Source organism: Polypterus senegalus, chromosome 4, assembly GCF_016835505.1.
Source record: "Polypterus senegalus isolate Bchr_013 chromosome 4, ASM1683550v1, whole genome shotgun sequence".
Classification (NCBI taxonomy): Eukaryota; Metazoa; Chordata; class Cladistia; order Polypteriformes; family Polypteridae; genus Polypterus; species Polypterus senegalus.
Genome location: NC_053157.1, coordinates 137,036,851 through 137,056,278, shown reverse-complemented (window position 1 = coordinate 137,056,278; position 19,428 = coordinate 137,036,851). Strand labels below are relative to the sequence as shown.

At 35.8% G+C, this 19,428-nt stretch overlaps 1 protein-coding gene across 2 annotated transcripts in view; it reads left to right on the top strand.

Moving 5' to 3' along the window:
- Positions 1-19,428, top strand: part of pds5a (PDS5 cohesin associated factor A) — a 215,989-nt gene that overhangs the window by 185,859 nt on the left and 10,702 nt on the right. For both annotated transcript variants that reach the window (XM_039751317.1, XM_039751318.1), the window contains exons 28-31: positions 2,081-2,200; positions 13,313-13,375; positions 17,781-17,926; positions 18,204-18,309. In XM_039751317.1, the coding sequence (XP_039607251.1) occupies positions 2,081-2,200; positions 13,313-13,375; positions 17,781-17,926; positions 18,204-18,309 (435 nt within the window). The remainder of the gene's footprint in view (positions 1-2,080; positions 2,201-13,312; positions 13,376-17,780; positions 17,927-18,203; positions 18,310-19,428) is intronic.

Here is a 19,428-nt window from a genome sequence, read left to right as displayed (position 1 = left end):
AAACGATATCATTTATAAGGTGAAATTCAGCAAAATATGTTTATTAAATTATACAGATAAAACTTTTAACTTCATTTAAATAATCTATATTCACTGGGAGTGTCGTTAAGGATAGCATAATTAAACATGTACTACGAAGATATTTCAATGTTCTTTAAACGTTTTGAAGAATCGGCGCTAAGCTTACAGATGGCTTAACGTCTATTACAGAGCTGATTGTCACTGCTGAAATACTACTGTTTCCATAAGGCATGTCATTTATTAAAAGGAAGTTGCTACTTTGACAGCTCACCCAATGATGAACAAAAATCCAAAGAATTAAGAGGGGTTCGAAACTTTTTCATTTGACTGTAGGATGCCAGACTCAAACTCAGCTGTCTGTTTGGTGAAGGCAGTCAGTTGATTGTCCAAATATTCACCACTGAAGCAGCAGCTGAGATACTGCCTTCTCATGATCACACTCCTGATGGATCAGATGCATCCCACACATTAGACCATTGTCCTTTTGAATACTATGTTGCATGATAAAAAATGTTGGGTTGGTGTGATTTGTGACAAGAGTGAATTAGAATCAGACATCCTGATATGTTTCATGCATCCAAACTAGCCTTCACAGTCTTTCCATACCTAGAGATGTTATTTGTTGGGTGCTATTACAGTGTGTCATTACACTGCTTAGTGCACCTATAACAGCTGGTAGGATGCAGTACCATCTTGATCTCAAAGTCAAAGGTGCCCTAAACACTGCACTTCAATTGAAACAAATAAAATGGGTCACATTCCTGCTGCTGCAATATCAGGATGTTAACATTTCATTAGAACTAGTGTTGTGTTTAATTTTAAATCAAACAGCTGTTGTTCATGTGTTGTGCTTAATGTGCCTTTGTTGATTTTTTTCTTTTCTTTTCTATTTAATCCTATACCCAAGTTAATGATGATCATGATGATTATCATTACTGACAAATGGTGAATTAAACTCATGTTTAGAATGGAAAATAAAAGATTCATATTAGAAAAGTAAGACTTGTTTTGAGAAAGAAGAGACCATGTAGGGTACAGGAAAAATCAATTAAAAATGTCCAGCCATTCCCATGGTGCATTAAGCTGGTCTGAAAATGAGTTAGTTCCAAGAGGATTTTTTTCACATTTGAGTGGTCTGCTGGTCAAACCCTATTGCAGTTTGTTGTTTGTTTATAACCTTTTGAAAAGCCCTGTGAAAGTATGTAAACATAGAAAAAAATTAGGCTGTAATCAGTGTGCCTAAACAGGAAAAAGCCAATGAAACAATGTATTTTTCCATCTTTTAAGTTCAGCTAATATCAAGTGGTGTCATTTGGACCAAACATTTTGATTTTGTTACATATAACTATACCTATAAAGGTACCACCATACAAAATTTGAACTTGCTATATGGTTTAGTTCTTGAGATGGTGAATGTGATTGAAATTGTGAAATTAATGAAAAAATAAAGCTGTGCCAGATTTGTCTCACTCACAAAAATGGCTGTATCTTTGAAAGTATTGATCTTGCATCAAAATACATGGGTATTTTTCTTCCAGAATATTTTGAGACCAAAATGTGTAAGATTTCTGGGTAATTGTTTGATTTGACAAGAAATGACAATAATGGTTTTTAAGTATTCATCCCCGCTGTTCTGAACATGCTAATAGAAATGGTTCAACCTAGTTTTATGTTACCATTGCACAATATGAAAGGGCAAAACGTGCCCATTTCCTTCTTGCAAAATTGCTCAAGCTGTGTCTAGGTTAATTGGGGAGTTTCAATGGACAGCAATGTTTAGGTTTCTATTCCCCTCAAATCTTGCAGTGAATAGTTAATCAGTTTTGTCCCCTGAACAGCAGGATGGCATTGTACCTTGTATTTAAATAAAATTCTGTAAAATATCCAGGTTATTTCAGATGTTTTCACATCCCGCTCAGATAAAGATTAGCTAACAAATCCAATTTAAGAACATATCTATATTTTTCAGTACATTGAGATTTCTTATCTAAGCTTTTCTCTTTTGCTGGCATTGTCTTTATGTTCGGTAACTCTTGTTGTTTCCATTTATTTTTTTAAGAAAATCTATACTGTTTGTGATGTCGCACTGTTTGTAATCCTCAACAAAAGCACAACTTGTCACCTAGAATCACCGAAAGACCCTATGCTGCCTACAAAGTTTTTTACACCACCTGACAAAGTAAGTGTCTGTTTGACCACCCTTTTCACCTTAATGTGTCTGTTTGGAAATACTACACTTAAGAGGTTTGTCTTCCACTTATTTTTATTAGTCATAAGTGTTGTTAATTTTACAGCAATTGCCATTACTGAGTTTGGCTTGCAATAACTTTTTCTGACATAATGGCAAAAATTGCCTAGGGTATATAGTACATAAGAGAATAGCAAAGTAACCTGAAAAAATACAAACAATGATGTGCCTTATATGTGGCTTTGACATAAATCAGATGTGGTGGAAATGTAAGTGTAAAAACATGTTCTGGTTTGGAATTATTGTATAGTCAGGTCAGAGGTGTAAACCAATAGATGGCTAGTTAAAACATAATTAGTGTTGAGACATTATATTAGACTTTGTTGCTGCTTGTGTGTCTGTGTAATATTGTATATACAAGTATACATACAATTCAGATTACTTTTTTATGATTACAGTACGGCTGTGTCTAATTTATACACCACCAGAAAACTACTACAGAAGTATATTGGTTCAGATTTTATTAAACCAACTACAAAATGTGATATTAGCCTGTGCTCTAGTATGCTAACTTTTGATAGAGCATGTTCAGCCGCAAGTGAAAACATTTGGAAATTGAGCTTGCTTTCCCTGTCAATTTTAAATGACGAGCTATTTCAATTTAGAGGAAAGTCATTGTGATCATAAACCTGTCATTCTTTCACAATAAAAAATATTCAAATATGTATCTGTCTCTTTCTTGCTCTCTGCCAATGTAATGGCCTTATTCAGGGTTTATCCAAGTTGTGTAATTACTCCCTAAAGTTTGATTTTATACAATGAATGCCCTTCTATAACCCTTGCAAGTGGGTTGGTAGACTTATTCTAACTCAAGGCCACGGGCATTTCAAGTGTATGTCATTGTCCTATTTTTATTTATTTAATGGAACTGTATATAACTGATAACTGTAACAAGTAATATGTTCAGTAGTAACATGACAGTAAAATTTGTGCTTTACCACCTATTGTTTCAAATCTCACTGTGTCCTTGCTAACTACCAGAGATGGTTGTACATTCAGTTTCCATTGCCATGGTCAATATTATGATTATTATAGAGCCAATTAACTGTGGAGTCTGTTAGACTGAGTTCTGTTCATGATTGTGTTAGTATGCATATGTGTCGCTAATGAGAATTATGTTGGCAATATGGAAGCTGTAGAGCAAATGTGCTTAACTTATTTCCACAAGGCATAGAATAGTTTAACCTTAATTCTACGCCACTGGATGACAAATGTAGAAGCTGTAAAAAGAAGTATGTTGTGAAAATATGTGGTAACTATTACAGTGAAAACTGTGTTTAGTGTGTGTGTGAGAAGCAATTATCAGTATATTTTTATTACCAATAGCTCAGTTTTATAAACTAACTAGACATTGAGCCAGTTACAATAATGGGCGCTAGAACAGTAGTGCATAAACATTAGTAGGAACAGTCTATATTAAATGGCAAAGGACCTTGTATGTGTCTGTAATATGCGTCACTGTATTGTGTGCCTTTAATTTTCTCTCCCAGTACTACTGGTTTGTATTTCCATAAAATGCCTGTAATTTTATCTGACAGTAATACAGTGGAACCTCGAGGTTCCACTGTATTACTGTCAGACAAAATTACACCAAATTGAACCGCAGTAATTTCCCCCATAGGATTGTATGTAAATACAATTAATCCGCTCCAGACCGTAAGAACTGTATGTAAATATATATTTTTTTAAGTTTTTAAGTACAAATTTAGTTAATTATACCATTGAATGCACAGCGTTATCTATACTAATGAAAGGCAAAGCCCTCACTCACTCACTCACTCACTGACTCATCACTAATTCTCCAACTTCCCGTGTAGGTAGAAGGCTGAAATTTGGCAGGCTCATTCCTTACAGCTTACTTACAAAAGTTGGGCAGGTTTCATTTCGAAATTCTACGCCTAATGGTCATAACTGGAAGGTATTTTCTCCATTAACTGTAATGGAGTTGAGCTGGAAAGGCGTGGGGGGAGTTTAGTGTGACATCATCCGCCTCCCACGTAATCACGTGAACTGACTGTCAACGCAGTACGTAGAAAACCAGGAAGACCTCCAAAAAGAGCTTAAGAAAACATGCATTATATAATTGAGAAGGCAGCGAAACAATAAGAAGCGAGCGAGTGGCATATACTACCATATTCATGAGTGCTGCTACCTCGGAAAGAAAGCAAGGTGTAAACCTAAACTTTAAATTAAGTTCATAGACAGGCTACCGCTGGCGTTTCACATGTCCACGGGAATGCGGGATACAAGTTTAATGAGAGGGCGCAAGATATAAACGAGAGTTTTGATCACTTTGTAACTAAGTTAAAATTGTAGGTGAAGGGGTGTGCTTATGCAAATTCCGAGACTGTGTTTGTGGGGGATTGACAGTTAAGGCGGGTGGGGAAGTCACGTCATCATCACCCCTCCCATTTACATCATTTCGCTCTGAGCTGGGCTTCGGCTAGCGCTGTCTTCGAAGCAACCGTCACACTGCCACCAAATACTCACAGAAAAATCCACAAGTTAATACACACTCTGTCTCTAGAGTTTCTCCACACTGAATCCTCCAGGCACTACTTACAAAAGGTTACATTGACAATCGTGTTACGTTATTTTTAAAATCTTTCCTTTTCTTAGCACAAGCACAGCTGAGAAGCTTGATGCATGTGCTCCATAACGCTTAAAAATAATGCATTTAATCACACTTTGCATTACAAGCAAAGGGGAGCTTTTGTCAATGCATGATTTCCTGGTACACCGATTACATTGATCAGCGCATCCCGATTCATTTTACCCTCGCAACACCTTAGTTTGAAAAGAAGTATGAAAAAATATGAGGTTAACACAGAAAAACAGATCACCAATTCAAGCTTTATGAATAATCGATTAAGCCATCAATAATTGCTTTGGTAAAGCCATCCTCCTTCCATTTTATAAGTTTTCCGCCACTATCCATGATTAAATGAACGGTAAAAAAGTAAGAGCGAAGCGAGGGTGACTTATTTAGGCAGGAATATATATGACAGCAACACTCATGACAATGTCAATCATGTTACATTATTATTAAAAGGTTTCCTTTTCTTTTTCATTACTTCTTTAACACACTACTTCTCCTCTGGTAGGCGGGTATTTTATATATATATAATATATGAATTACCTCCAAAGAGCGCTGAGACTTTTGATATCATGAACGTGTGTACAAAAGGGGTTTCCTGCCCAGCAAAAGTCGAGCAGCCAGCTTTGAGACGCTGACTGCGCTTCTGCCTTAAGTCAAAGTGAGCACTTTTAATTTTTTTCTTCCTCCCCCTGCACTATAGCCCACACAAGTGCAAATACGGGACCCCTTTTCTACACCACGGCAAAATAATATTAAGGCGATTCACACTTTCTTTTGCACGTATACGATTATGAGGTCCTCAGCTCGGATTATGAAGATACGCACAGGAGTGGAGGACTGACAGTGCCATCACAGCCGATTAAAGGCGGGGACGTCTCACCAGCGATCATAACGTCAGCGAACACATCTCTCTATACTATATAAAAGAAAAAGGCAACTTACCTTTCTTTACACCTTTTTTCCTTTTATCCCAAACCAAAGCCTTTCTCTCTTAACATTGCAAAGGACACAAAAATAATTTTCTTTAATTGCTGGTAAGGCACATTACCAGAGGCACAAATTTGAACGTTCACATAGAAAATGTAATTTCTATACCACAGCCGTCGTGTTAGCCTTTCAAAAGGGATCTACTACCGAGAGATGATCCATATACATTTTAGCTGCTGTTAGTTACTTACCTGTTGTGTTACACAGTCTTTAAAATGTAGTTTACCATAACCACTCCAGTAGTGCTCAATGTACCTGTACTTCTTAAAACGTTAATGTTTTACTGTTTAATAACTTATAGACTATATTTTATTATTTTTCCCTTGCACTCAGTGACCAAAGCTATACACACACATATAGACAAATACAAACATACACACAAGTATATATATGTGTATATATATATATATATGTGTGTGTGTGTGTGTATGTATATGTGTGTATATATATATATATATATATATATATATATACACACACACACACACATAATTTGTGTGTATGTATGTGTGTGTGTATATGACAGCAGCAATCCAAGCTGTGAGAAAACAGTAAAAGCAGTGTCAGGCGTGTGGTACATTTTCTGATGCAGCTAGACAAAAATAACTTTGTGACGCTGACACCAAATACACAAAACAATTACTTTGACAATCATGTTACATTATTTTTAAAATGTTTCCTTTTCATAACTTCTTTAACACATGACATCGCTTGATGCGGCTATTTTGCTATATATATATATATATATATATATATATATATATATATATATATATATATATATATATATATATATATATCACAGCGACACTCATAACAGTGACAAAACAATTACATTGACAATCATGTTACGTTATTTTCAAAATGTTTCCTTTTCTTTCTGTTTCCTTCTTTAACACACTACTTCTCCGCTGCGAAGCGCGGGTATTTTGCTATATATATATATAGAGAGAGAGAGAGAGAGAGAGAGAGAGAGAGAGAGAGAGAGAGAGAGAGAGAGAGAGAGAGAGAGAGAGAGAGAGAGAGAGAGAGAGAGAGAGAGAGAGATGAGAACAACACTCATATCAATGACAAAACAATTACATTAACAATCATGTTACGTTATTTTTAAAATTTTTCCTTTTCTTTTTCGTACCTTCTTTAACACACTACTTCTCCGCTGCGAAGCGCGGGTATTCTGCTAGTAGTAAACTAAATGTAAAAACATTGAATAACACTAAGAAAACCTTGAACAACAGAGAAAACTAACACTGCAAGAGTTTGCGCTATAGCCTTACGACCCGCTCACTAAAAACACTTTTTTGTAATGAGTTTTAAGAACAGGGAAAAAAATGAACATTTGAAAAATACGTAATTTAATTAACAACCAAGAAAAGTAAGATTGCAACAATGCACATACGCGTCTGTGTGTGTGTCTCTCTCTCTCTCTCGCGGGCCTGCGTTTGTATATGTGTGTCTCTGTCTCTCCTAAGCGGGCGCCTGTGTGTGTGTGTGTGTGTGTGTGTGTGTGTGTGTGTGTGTGTGTGTGTCTGTCTCTGCTGATCGCACACTCCTGGCCCCACACGGGTTTTTTTTAAAGAGGATGTAAAACACTTTCTTTGCAGCTTTAGGAGTCTGTTTTTATTTATTCTGGTTTGGGTATGTTACAGCACCACCATTCTTTTTAATGCTAAACTAAATAGCAAGTGTTAAGGAATGTAGTAATTTCCATCCAATATAAAAGAAGTCGATCAGCACACATGTACAGTAAATAAGTTATTTTTACAGCAAAAACCATTTTGGTTCAAAATTATAAATCATAAATATCTTGAAGTGGAGAGGATAAAAACTAACCCTCAATAATTTAAAGCACAATATAAAAGGAAAGCGACAGAAAATATTTTATAGTAGTGTACAGTACTCAACAATTTAATGCTGCTCATCCATCCATCCATCCATTCTCTTCCGCTTATCCGAGGTCGGGTCGCGGGGGCAGCAGCTTAAGCAGAGAGGCCCAGACTTCCCTCTCCCGGCCACTTCTTCCAGCTCTTCCGGAGAATCCCAAAGGCGTTCCCAGGCCAGCCGGGAGACACAGTCCCTCCAGCGTGTCCTGGGTCTTCCCGCCTCCTCCCGGTTGGGCGTGCCGAACACCTCACCAGGGGAGGCGTCCAGAAGGCATCCTGATCAGATGCCCGAGCCACCTCATCTGACTCCTCTCGATGCGGAGGAGCAGCGGCTCTCCTCTGAGCCCCTCCCGGATGACTAAGCTTCTCACCCTATCTTTAAGGGAAAGCCCAGACACCCTACGGAGGAAACTCATTTCAGCCGCTTGTATTCGCGATCTCGTTCTTTCGGTCACTACCCATAGCTCATGACCATAGGTGAGGGTAGGAGCGTAGATCGACTGGTAAATTGAGAGCTTTGCCTTACGGCTCAGTTCCTTTTCACCACGACAGACCGATGCAGAGCCCGCATCACTGCGGACGCCGCGCAATCGCCTGTCGATCTCACGCTCCATTCTTCCCTCACTCGTGAACAAGACCCCGAGATACTTGAACTCCTCCACTTGGGGCAGGATCTCTCCCCCAACCCTGAGAGGGCACTCCACCCTTTTCCGGCTGAGGACCATGCTCTCGGATTTGGAGGTGCTGATTCTCATCCCAGGCGCTTCACACTCAGCTGCGAACCGATCCAGAGAGAGCTGAAGATTACAGCCTGATGAAGCAAACAGGACAACATCATCTGCAAAAAGCAGTGACTACAGAATTTAATGCTGCTGCCACTACAGATATGAGGATTGGGAGGCAGTGTAGTGTTACAAAGTGACTTATTTTGTTTATAAATTCAGCACAAGTGCTGGTTAAACCAGAATAGGCAATGAGTCCCTTTGACCAATCCAGCACTCTAAATCCTATGTAACCAAAGACAAAACATGTGCATGCCAGTTGTGTGACCTTTCTCTTACAGGAATTTGAGGCATATAAAATCATAACACATTTGATGACAGTATAGCTTATCAATAACCTTGAACTCCAAAGTATTTATCTCTAATTTGCACTATTTAGTTAATAATTTAACATAACTGTTTCTCTGTGTGAATAAAAACATTGGGATAGTTATCTAAAATATACTCTTAACCTGCTTTTTGTCCCCGTGTTAGCTTACTAGCTAAGGAGCATGTTTTAAAATAATGCCAAACGTCAACCCCTTCATAAGTTCTAAACACATTTGTCATGTCTCTTCCAATTTCTGAGGACTCAATACTGACTATTTAAAGGGGTTGCCAGTCTTGGCAACCAGGTATCCGCTTTTGTTTTCCAAAACTAAAAATATGGTTGCAGTTTTTAACAGACTATATTTGGAGTAATAAAGATTCTGTACTGTTGTTTGTCAGACTTTTAATGAAACTGTGACAAAAGTAAATGTTTAAAACTATTATTTTAAGTTTTTTTGTATTTATTTTACCTGCTACTTAATAGCCTTTCAGTTTGAAGTCATGTAACCTAGTATGTCATGAGAACAAATGTCATAATGTTAGCTCTCGATTACTGGTATACAAAGTATCACCAATAGAGCAGTTATTTTCATTTTGTTCAGAGATCGTTCAAAAAAAATTTCCCAAGACTACTTGCTTATTTGCTTATCTATTAATTTGATTTATGGCAAGTTGCAATGCTTTTTTCATTTACTTAATGTGCAAAAGAACATGATTCCATCCTGTAATGAATTTTATGATTTTGCTATTGTGTAATACTGTGTACCAGCAAATTAAAAAGAACTGCTTAAACAAGTGTGATCTACCAGAGTTGATTTCAGTAAGCCATCCCCAAACCCAATAAAATGAAAACGTGATCCTGCTTCTGACAGCATTTGGCTATGTTATGCTTTTAAGGCCCCAGATAGCAACAGAATAGGGATTCTTTGCAGTTTGTGACAAATCATCAGTAATTTAAACATATTAACACAGTACAATGCTATATTTTAGTAGGTGCATTACACACATTTACACATTGTATACAACCAAGCTTTTTAAAAGAAAATTTGCAACATTCCTCCATAATTAATGTAACAGAGTGGAACTGAATGTAGTTAATCGGCTTGCATTATTATTAGATTATGTTTGAAATAAAGTAGCATTTCAGGTTAATTGCAACACTTTTTTTTTTTTTTAATTTCCCCTTTTCGAATAAATGAAAAGCTGCAGAAAACATCTTTTTGCTCTCTGTACTCTTGCATGGAATAGAATATTTTCTTGCTACTTTCAAAAGAGCAAAGAAATCTGTCATATTGGTCTATGATGGTCTATGAAATTGGTTCATTTCTAGGTATCAATGGATCTGGTAGGTAGGCTTGTCATTGTGATGCTACAGAACTCTTGAGCTGAAACTCCTTCAGACTCTCCTCCAGCGTTTCAGAATGAAATGCAAAACACCAGACTTAGAGGTGATTACTTCAAAGTGATTGTGTGTATCATCTCTGCCCCCTACTGTTTCAAGTCTGCAATATTCAGGAGCATTTCTCTTACTTGTCCCTTCAGTACATTTCTAATCTAACCACCTTATCTGTTACTCAATGAAAAGAAAGATATTGACTAGTAAAATAGTTTAATTTTTTTAACAATGCAGTACATTGAGGAAACAAAAGTGAACAAACGTGTCAAAGAATGTTATATTTACTCGTATGTAATTAAAGTTATTGAAAGTTAGCATTTTCCTGTGCGACGTATCAAATGTGTAGTGCCAAGCACCTTCGCTTTGCATCCATTAGAGCTGACCTTTGTTTTTTTTTGTTTTTTTTTTTTTTTCCCCCCAGACATGTGTTACAGATAGTACAGCTTTCAGTTTTACACACTTTAAAAAAGTTATTTTACTAGTGTCTGAATTTCTTAAAAATAACGTAGGCTTCACTCCCCGGCCCAAGAGAGGTGGTCGCTCTTCCAAAACCCCCTCTTAAACGGTGATACAATGGGAAACAAATAGGGGTTTTTTTTTTTTAATACCTCTTTGCTCGAACAGATGGTGGTTTGCTGCTGTTGCTGTGCCACGTGATTTGCATCTCGTGCAGTGCACTTTTGTCATATCACCTATGTCTATATATTTGATCTCTTTTTGCTTTTACCTTTTCATCAATATCACATTGAATTTTGATTCCGTATTTTTAATTACTTTGTGGCAATGCAACTTATAACTGCCAGTGAGTGAATATCATTTCTGTCTCTCTATAAGAAATGTCTGACAATAGCATTCACACAAATGAGAAATGAAATCTCTCGCAGGATTTCTCTTTCACCAAGCAACAGATCTTTTAATTCTCATGGATACACCTCTTCATTGGGAAGAACCAGTACTTCAACCCCTCCCTTGTGATGGCAAAATGAATTGTACGATTTACAAGTTTCTGACTTAGTTTAAATCTGAACAATATATTCAATCTCTTTTCACTGTTCCATTTTTTCACCCAGTAATTTCTGTTTGTTTGTTCTTTTTTTTTTTTTTTTTTGAGACTTTCAAATTTTCGTTCTTCCATGATCTCTAACCTGCTCTGCATGTGTACCGTGCCAATGTTTTTGAATTCTTTACGATGTTCTACTTTGTCATCTACTCTGTTTTATTTCTGGCCCAGGGCGTGGTTAAATCTCTTGGCAAAAAGACTCATCGCGCAGAACGTGAATGTGTGTCTCTGAGAAAATCGCATCTCATCTCCTTCCAAGATTTTTTTTTTCTAATAGAGAAATAATGACTAGTAATTACCAAAATATGGAATTTTTCACTGCAGATATTTTTATACCAACAAAAGCTGCTTACTACTCATTGGTCTTACGTATTCTTAAATTAAACATAAAACGATTAGCAATTTGTAAAAAATAAAAAAAATCTGTACATTTTTGTTAATGAGCTGAATGTATAGTGCTAGCACAATCTTGGGAGCAATATTGCAGGTAATGTGTTAAAAGTAACATGTGTTAAAGTAGTAGCAATACTTTATAAAGTAACAAGTAACCTAACACAATATTTTATTGAAGTAATAATATCTGTGTTATTGTATAGTTAACATTATAGTTTTGAAAATTATAGTTAATTTCCAAATGCTTTTGTTTAGAACATTTTCACATTCTTGGTCTTTTAAAACACACCTTATGTTACGCACATGTGTATCTTGCTATTTCTGTTGATATAATTTATTATATAAATACAATTGTTTAGTAGTTGTAATGTCAGAAGTTGGAAAATATGATATAACCTTAATTATGTGTTGAATTTTTGGGACAAAGAGACACTCTTCTTGATTTTCTCCCTTTGCTCCACAGTTTAAAATGCAAATTGCAACTTTAATTTTTAAGAGTGTTCGCATACATTTCAGTCACAGCATGTAGAAATGGCAACACTTTTTCTACGTGGTCCCCCACAAAAACTCTTGTGTTGACTTAGCAGTATGTTTGGGATCCTTGTTGTAGGATTAAGCTGCATCCAATAACTTTGGAGGAATTTGCTGGAACTTGAGCAGATGTTTCTATACACTTCAACATTCATTGTGCAACAATGCAGTTACATCACCAATGAAGATAAGTGTGCCAGTAGAAGTGACCACCATGCATTCCCGAGCCTTAACACCACCACCATGTTTATCAGATGATGTGGTATGCTTTGGATCTTAGGCAGTTCTTTTTCGTCTCACTTCATCTTGCGATCACACTGATAGAGTTAATCATTGTCTTTTCTGTCCAAGACCTTTTTTCAGAATTCTGCAGGTTCTTTGAAGTACTTTTTCGCATACTGTCATCTGGCCATCCTGTTTTTATGGCTAAGTAGTGGTTTGCATTTTGCTGTGTGATCTCTATTACTGTTCATGAGGTTTTCTGCAGCTAGCAATCTTGGACACATTACTGTCAGACAGGCATTTGGGACCTTTACTATAGTGAGGATTCTTCTGTCATCAGCAGTTGAGGTCTTTGTGATTACTTAGCTCACCAGTGTATTCTTTTTTCTTAGTGATATTCCAGACAGGTGATTTAAGAAATCATAAAGTTTTACTGATGTCTAATGGTTTATTCTCATTTTGAAGGCTCATAAGATTTTTTTAAACTTTCATTGGCACAGCTCTTGTCCTTTTTGTTGAACAATAGCCAAAACAGGCTCCAAAGGTAGTCTGCAGTTGAAAGCTAACCTAGGTATCTTATGGCTGCACTTATGAAGCTATGAAACACACCTGTGACACAAATTGTTCAAAATTTATGGTGCCCAGAAATGGGTGGACCAACATGTATGTAGATACCCTTAAATTAAAGTCTACTATGTACACTTAAATCATTTCTGAATTGTTTCATTTTTAATTTTTAACTGTGGAGCAGTTTAAAAATTGTCTTTGTCCCAAACATTATGGAGGGCACTGTATTGGTGTCATTCTTGATAACATGCTTTTTTCTTCTTTAATGCCGATTTTCTTGCATTTTATTTATATATTGGTGTTGTTTTCTATAGGATTTTGTTAATGATAAAGAATATTTATCATTAGAAGCAAGAACAATTCTCCTAACAGGAAAGGTATGTGTTAATAGTAAGCACTGTATCTTTTGTACTAATTTGTAAACTTTACATGTTGGAAGTATTTAATGTTAGCGCAACAGACTTTGAGGTTATCTAGCTAATATTTCTTGGTCAATTATATTTTATTTTAGAACTGTACATACTTAATTTGTTATTTAAAGCTTTTTCCTTCACTTACACAGGAATGTTCTTTTCAGGAATAGCTAATTTTCCACTATTGGGTGAAATAAACCTAACAAAAAGCTATCCTTCTAAGCTAATAATTAACTTTTTAGACCATTTGTAGTCCGACAAAAATTAGAGATTTATACATAATGAATTTGTAGGCATACTAATCTAGCCATTTCTCTCTTTCTGAAGATGCGTTATTTTTAATGAGTCACTTTCATAAACTGCAGTGAGCTACAGCATAAATATGCGACTGAAACTTATAAGCCACTTTCAATATCCAGGCAATGTTGTATGTTCTTAGGCTGCTGAATGAACCTTAGAAGCACAACACATACTCCTACTGAATCAATTGAGAATATCTACATAGATAATGATTTTTCTCAGACTATTCCCTGAACCTTAAAATACTAACCAGAATAGTAGGATTTTACAGTATGTATTGAAAGTTTACATATACCCTAGGGCTCTCAAAGTTAATGTTAACACATGCAATTAATTTCAAAGATATAACACATTTTTCCTTAACCGCATTTATTGTGTACCTTGTTCAATACCCATTGCTGTCGAAGCCATTTGGTTTTTAAACTGGGGATCAAGGCTCTGACAAGGATGGCATTATTTATTAAAAGAAAAAGATTTGTTTAAAAAAATATATAGGTAACTGAAAATGTTCATTGTTAAATAAACAGTCATTTGTCACGTTGTTATACATGAGAGGAGCAGTCCTTAACCTGTGTGTGTGGGGTTTTTTTTCTCTCCTCCCCCCTGTGAAAAAGTGTTTACTTTGAGGACTCATCTTCTCTACCTCTTCTCTAAGTCTGGTGGATGGTCTCTCTCTCTCTCTCTCTCTCTCTCTCTCTCTCTCTCTCTCTCTCTCTCAGGTCCAGTACTCCAATTTTGCAAGATTTTTACTTTTGGTAAACTTTTTTTGTACCATCACTTTTAGAACAGTTTTAGGAATAGGCAGACTAAGGCAGTACAATATTTACAACAAAACTCATAGAATAATTTTAACAATAATAATAAAGCACACATACCTAACACTGCATTATCGTGTTATTAATATAACATTTGATATTTTTCCTTTATAAATAAAGGAATTGCTTGAAGTTTGTAGCAAAACTGTGTCTAAGGTTATCAAAACTGGAACCCACCATTGACAATAATGACCCTATAAAACATAGACACTCAACCTTCACAATTTAGTTATTTTCTTATTTTTGATCTTAACTCATATGTAACACTTGTTTTTCTAGTATTTTTCATTTGGACTTATTTAGTAACTGTATAATTTCTGTAGATAAAAATATGCAGATTTTTAAGCTTTCTAATTTTTATTCCTTACCAAGGCATGCTATTTTTCTTACATTAAATTTTTTTAAAAAAGAATTTGATGTACAAACCGGATTCCAAAAAAGTTGGGACACTATACAAATCGTGAATAAAAACTGAATGCAATGATGTGGAGGTGCCAACTTCTAATATTTTATTCAGAATAGAACATAAATCACGGAACAAAAGTTTAAACTGAGAAAATGTATCATTTTAAGGGAAAAATATGTTAATTCAGAATTTCATGGTGTCAACAAATCCCAAAAAAGTTGGGACAAGGCCATTTTCACCACTGTGTGGCATCTCCCCTTCTTACAACACTCAACAGACGTCCTGGGGACCGAGGAGACCAGTTTCTCAAGTTTAGAAATAGGAATGCTCTCCCATTCTTGTTTAATACAGGCCTCTAACTGTTCAATCGTCTTGGGCCTTCTTTGTCGCACCTTCCTCTTTATGATGCACCAAATGTTCTCTATAGGTAAAAGATCTGGACTGCAGACTGGCCATTTCAGTACCCGGATCCTTCTCCTACGCAGCCATGATGTTGTGATTGATGCAGAATGTGGTCTGGCATTATCTTGTTGAAAAATGCAGGGTCTTCCCTGAAAGAGATGACGTCTGGATGGGAGCATATGTTGTTCTAGAACCTGAATATATTTTTCTGCATTGATGATGCCTTTCCAGACATGCAAGCTGCCCATGCCACACGCACTCATGCAACCCCATACCATCATAGATGCAGGCTTCTGAACTGAGCGTTGATAACAACTTGGGTTGACCTTGTCCTATTGGGTCCAGATGCCATGGCGTCCCAGATTTCCAAAAAGAACTTCGAATCGTCACTCGTCTGACCACAGAACAGTCTTCCATTTTGCCACACTCCATTTTAAATGATCCCTGGCCCAGTGACAACGCCTGAGCTTGTGGATCTTGCTTAGAAATGGCTTCTTCTTTCCACTGTAGAGTTTCAGATGGCACTGTGGATTGTGTTCACTGACAATGGTTTCTGGAAGTATTCCTGAGCCCATTTTGTGATTTCCTTTACAGTAGCATTCCTGTTTGTGGTGCAGTGTCATTTAAGGGCCCAGAGATCACGGGCATCCAGTATGGTTTTACGGCCTTGACCCTTACACACAGAGATTGTTCCAGATTCTCTGAATCTTCGGATGATGTTATGCACAGTTGATGATGATAGATGCAAAGTCTTTGCAATTTTTCGCTGGGTAACACCTTTCTGATATTGCTCCACTATCTTTATGCGCAACATTGTGGGAATTGGTGATCCTCTACCCATCTTGGCTTCTGAGAGACACTGCCACTCTGAGAAGCTCTTTTTATACCCAATCATGTTGCCAATTGACCTAATTAGTGTTAATTGGTCCTCCTAGCTCTTTGTTATGCTCAAATTTACTTTTTCCAGCCTCTTATTGCTACTTGTCCCAACTTTTTTGGGATTTGTTGACACCGTGAAATTTTGAATCAACATATTTTTCCTTTAAAATGATACATTTACTCGGATTAAATGTTTGATCTGTCATCTACGTTCTATTACAAATAAAATATTGACATTTGCCATCTCCACATCATTGCATTCAGTTTTTATTCACAATTTGTTTAGTGTCCCAACTTTTTTGGAATCTGGTTTGTACATAAATTCGAAAACACGTAAAGCTTGCCTCCAACAACCTGCTATAATATCCAGGTCCCGTATTATATTAAGATGGTTTGGAGTTGAGAAATATCAGTTTTAGTTTGGCCTGTTAAGAATTCAGTGCATAACAATTTTAGACTGATAGAAAAATGGTTAAATCCTTAGCCTAGAGATATTACTTGACATTTAATTATATACTGTATGTGTCAAGTCTACTGTAGCTTATCTACTTTTATAGATGTTAATGCAGTATGACTACTGTTAGCAGTAACCTTCAGAGCATTGGCTTTATATTAGTGGAAACTGTGACCAGATGTTACAGCATTTTGGAGTTTAGGGGTTTCCAAACTAACGATGGATGAGAGAGACTACATTCATGATGATTAGTTTGATTTAAAACTCTCCCAAAAGGTTCAAAGGACAAAATTGTGATAAATGCAATCTTGGTGTGTGCAAATTGTTGAGCAAGCTGAATAGTATATCGTGTGTGGTGAGTGTTTTTTCATACAGGTGAGTCAGGAGGCACAGGACCAAATAAAATATCACTGAAGTGATTTCAGAGCTTTTAAATATGCACAGATTCATGCAAGTGAATACCTTCAACCAGCACTGTATATAAGCCTCCAAAATCAGTTTTAAACAGTAGTAAAGTTTTTGCTTGTAATTTGAAGCAAGTTGTAGGGTATCTGATCATTACTAGAATGCTAAATAAACCACCCAAGCATGTGTATATGGAATACTTGGAGGTTCTTGAAGTGAAAACATTTTTTAATCTTGACATCTCTCAATCTTTTGTTTTCTTGTTATAAAATCTCAGAAGAGTACTTTTGATTTTAACCAAAAACAATACCAGTCTATATAGTATGTCATGTTTGTTTTTTTTTTTTTTTTAATGGTACTGTAGGAGTAACACGTACAATGTAATGTTAAAATTTTAATAAAATGTCAATTTTTTTCCAAAGGCATTGTTTAAATATTTTACAAACTTCACTGCTTTGCTTGATATAGTGCAGTTCTAAGTTTAATTACACAACTGTTGACTTCCTTATTATTTGTGCCAGAAATATTACTGATATTTTATTTTAAAAGACTGCTGTTTTATTAACTTGTACACAAGTCACATATAGTATCCTTTTTTGACACCCTTGTGCGTCATAGTAAGAAAATATATTAAGTTATTATTTTTAGAGTATCTCCTTGTCCATGACCTAAATGCTGTGTTTTTAATTGTTCTCTTAATTGGTTTAGCCCAAACCAGCGGGTGTTTTAGGCACAGTGAATAAACCCCTGTCTGTTACGGGTAAGAGGCCATACAGCAGGACTTCAGGTTCAGAAACTGGAAGTAATGTTAGCACAAATTCAGAACCAAGTTCACCATCAATAAATAAAGGAAGGTAAATCTTTTGTTGTATCCCTTGGATTGGATTATTGAAGTTTAATTGCATGTTTCAATTTAGCATTGTATAATGCCATCTAAAAATTATTCTTTTTCTAAGTCAATCAATAGTTATTCCTGTATCATTGCTTGAATTTTGCTGCATACCTTATTATTAAGTTAAATTTTCCTACCATATTAAGTTTTCAAGTGCTATATTAATACATGTAAAATTTGATGTACTATAAGCTTCAATTTCTATAGATCTTTTTTATGTAATAATCTTGGTTTATTAGGGATCCAGGCACAGAGACATCTGAGACAGGAGCTCGTGAAAATGAAGAAAACCCAGTAATACTAATTTCTGTTACTCCAGCTAAGGTAGAGCCTGTGAAAAATAAGGTAAATCTCTTGATAAAGTGAAAGCTTTTTGTATTGATTTAAATGAGTCATTGACTATGGATTTAGGACAGTTTTGGTCAGTATTTCTGCTATATCTCCTTCAGTTATCTGAACATTTTTAACCATGTTTTCATATATGGATGAATAACTTGTTAAAACATTCTGTGGATTATCAATTAAATATTTATTAGTGAAACTGTTGTTTCTAATGTGGTAAACACGACATATTTTTTGGCTACTCAGAATTTTCTTAATTTGGCAACTGGATTTTTTTATTTATTTTTTTTTTTTATAGAAAAAACATTTCACCTGCAGTATAGATTTGTGCTGAACTAACATGTTTGTGCAAAATGTGTTGAAGAACAGTAATTTTTTGGTATTTAACCATAAAAAGATGTTTTAACCCCCGTCTAAATGGAGAAAACAAAAATACTTCCAACGCTAATTTGATTGTTTTCGTTAAGCAACCTGCAAAACTTTCAAGGCAGGTTTCCTGGGTCTGGTTGCCAGTGCATCACAGACCACATATTCAGTCACCAAGGGAGTATAGCTTCATCGATCAATTTCACAGGGTTTTTTTAATTAATTTTTGACCAAAACAAGAAACATTGGGAGTTCTTTTTTCTGTTAATATTTGGTTAAATTTGCTCAATTTTCAATATATTACATACATTCCAAACTGAAAATACATTATTTAATCATTTATTCATTTAGCAGGTACTAGTAAATGCCATATTTTCAGTTAAGATAGTAATTTAACATCCCATTGTGTTGTGCAATTTCAGCACAGAAATATAGGATTGTATTATGCAATTGTGCCTTATCTTAAGTCCTAACTGTATGTAAACATTTTTAAGAGTGCCACTGTGATCTGTATTCATACACATTATTTACTTACAATGGGAGTCCCTTTGACAGGGGAATAAGATGAGTCAAGTGTTAAAATGCTGAAATGCTTATTTGCCATGTTTAGTAATGATCAATATTATGGCCAGGGTAAACCGCTATTTCAAGGTTTCCTAATCAAGCAATCTCTGCAGTTAACCGTGTGCTATTTCCTAATCATGCTTGTCAGCAAACACATTGTTCCCATGTTTGGAGGTGGCATTTCAAAGAGAA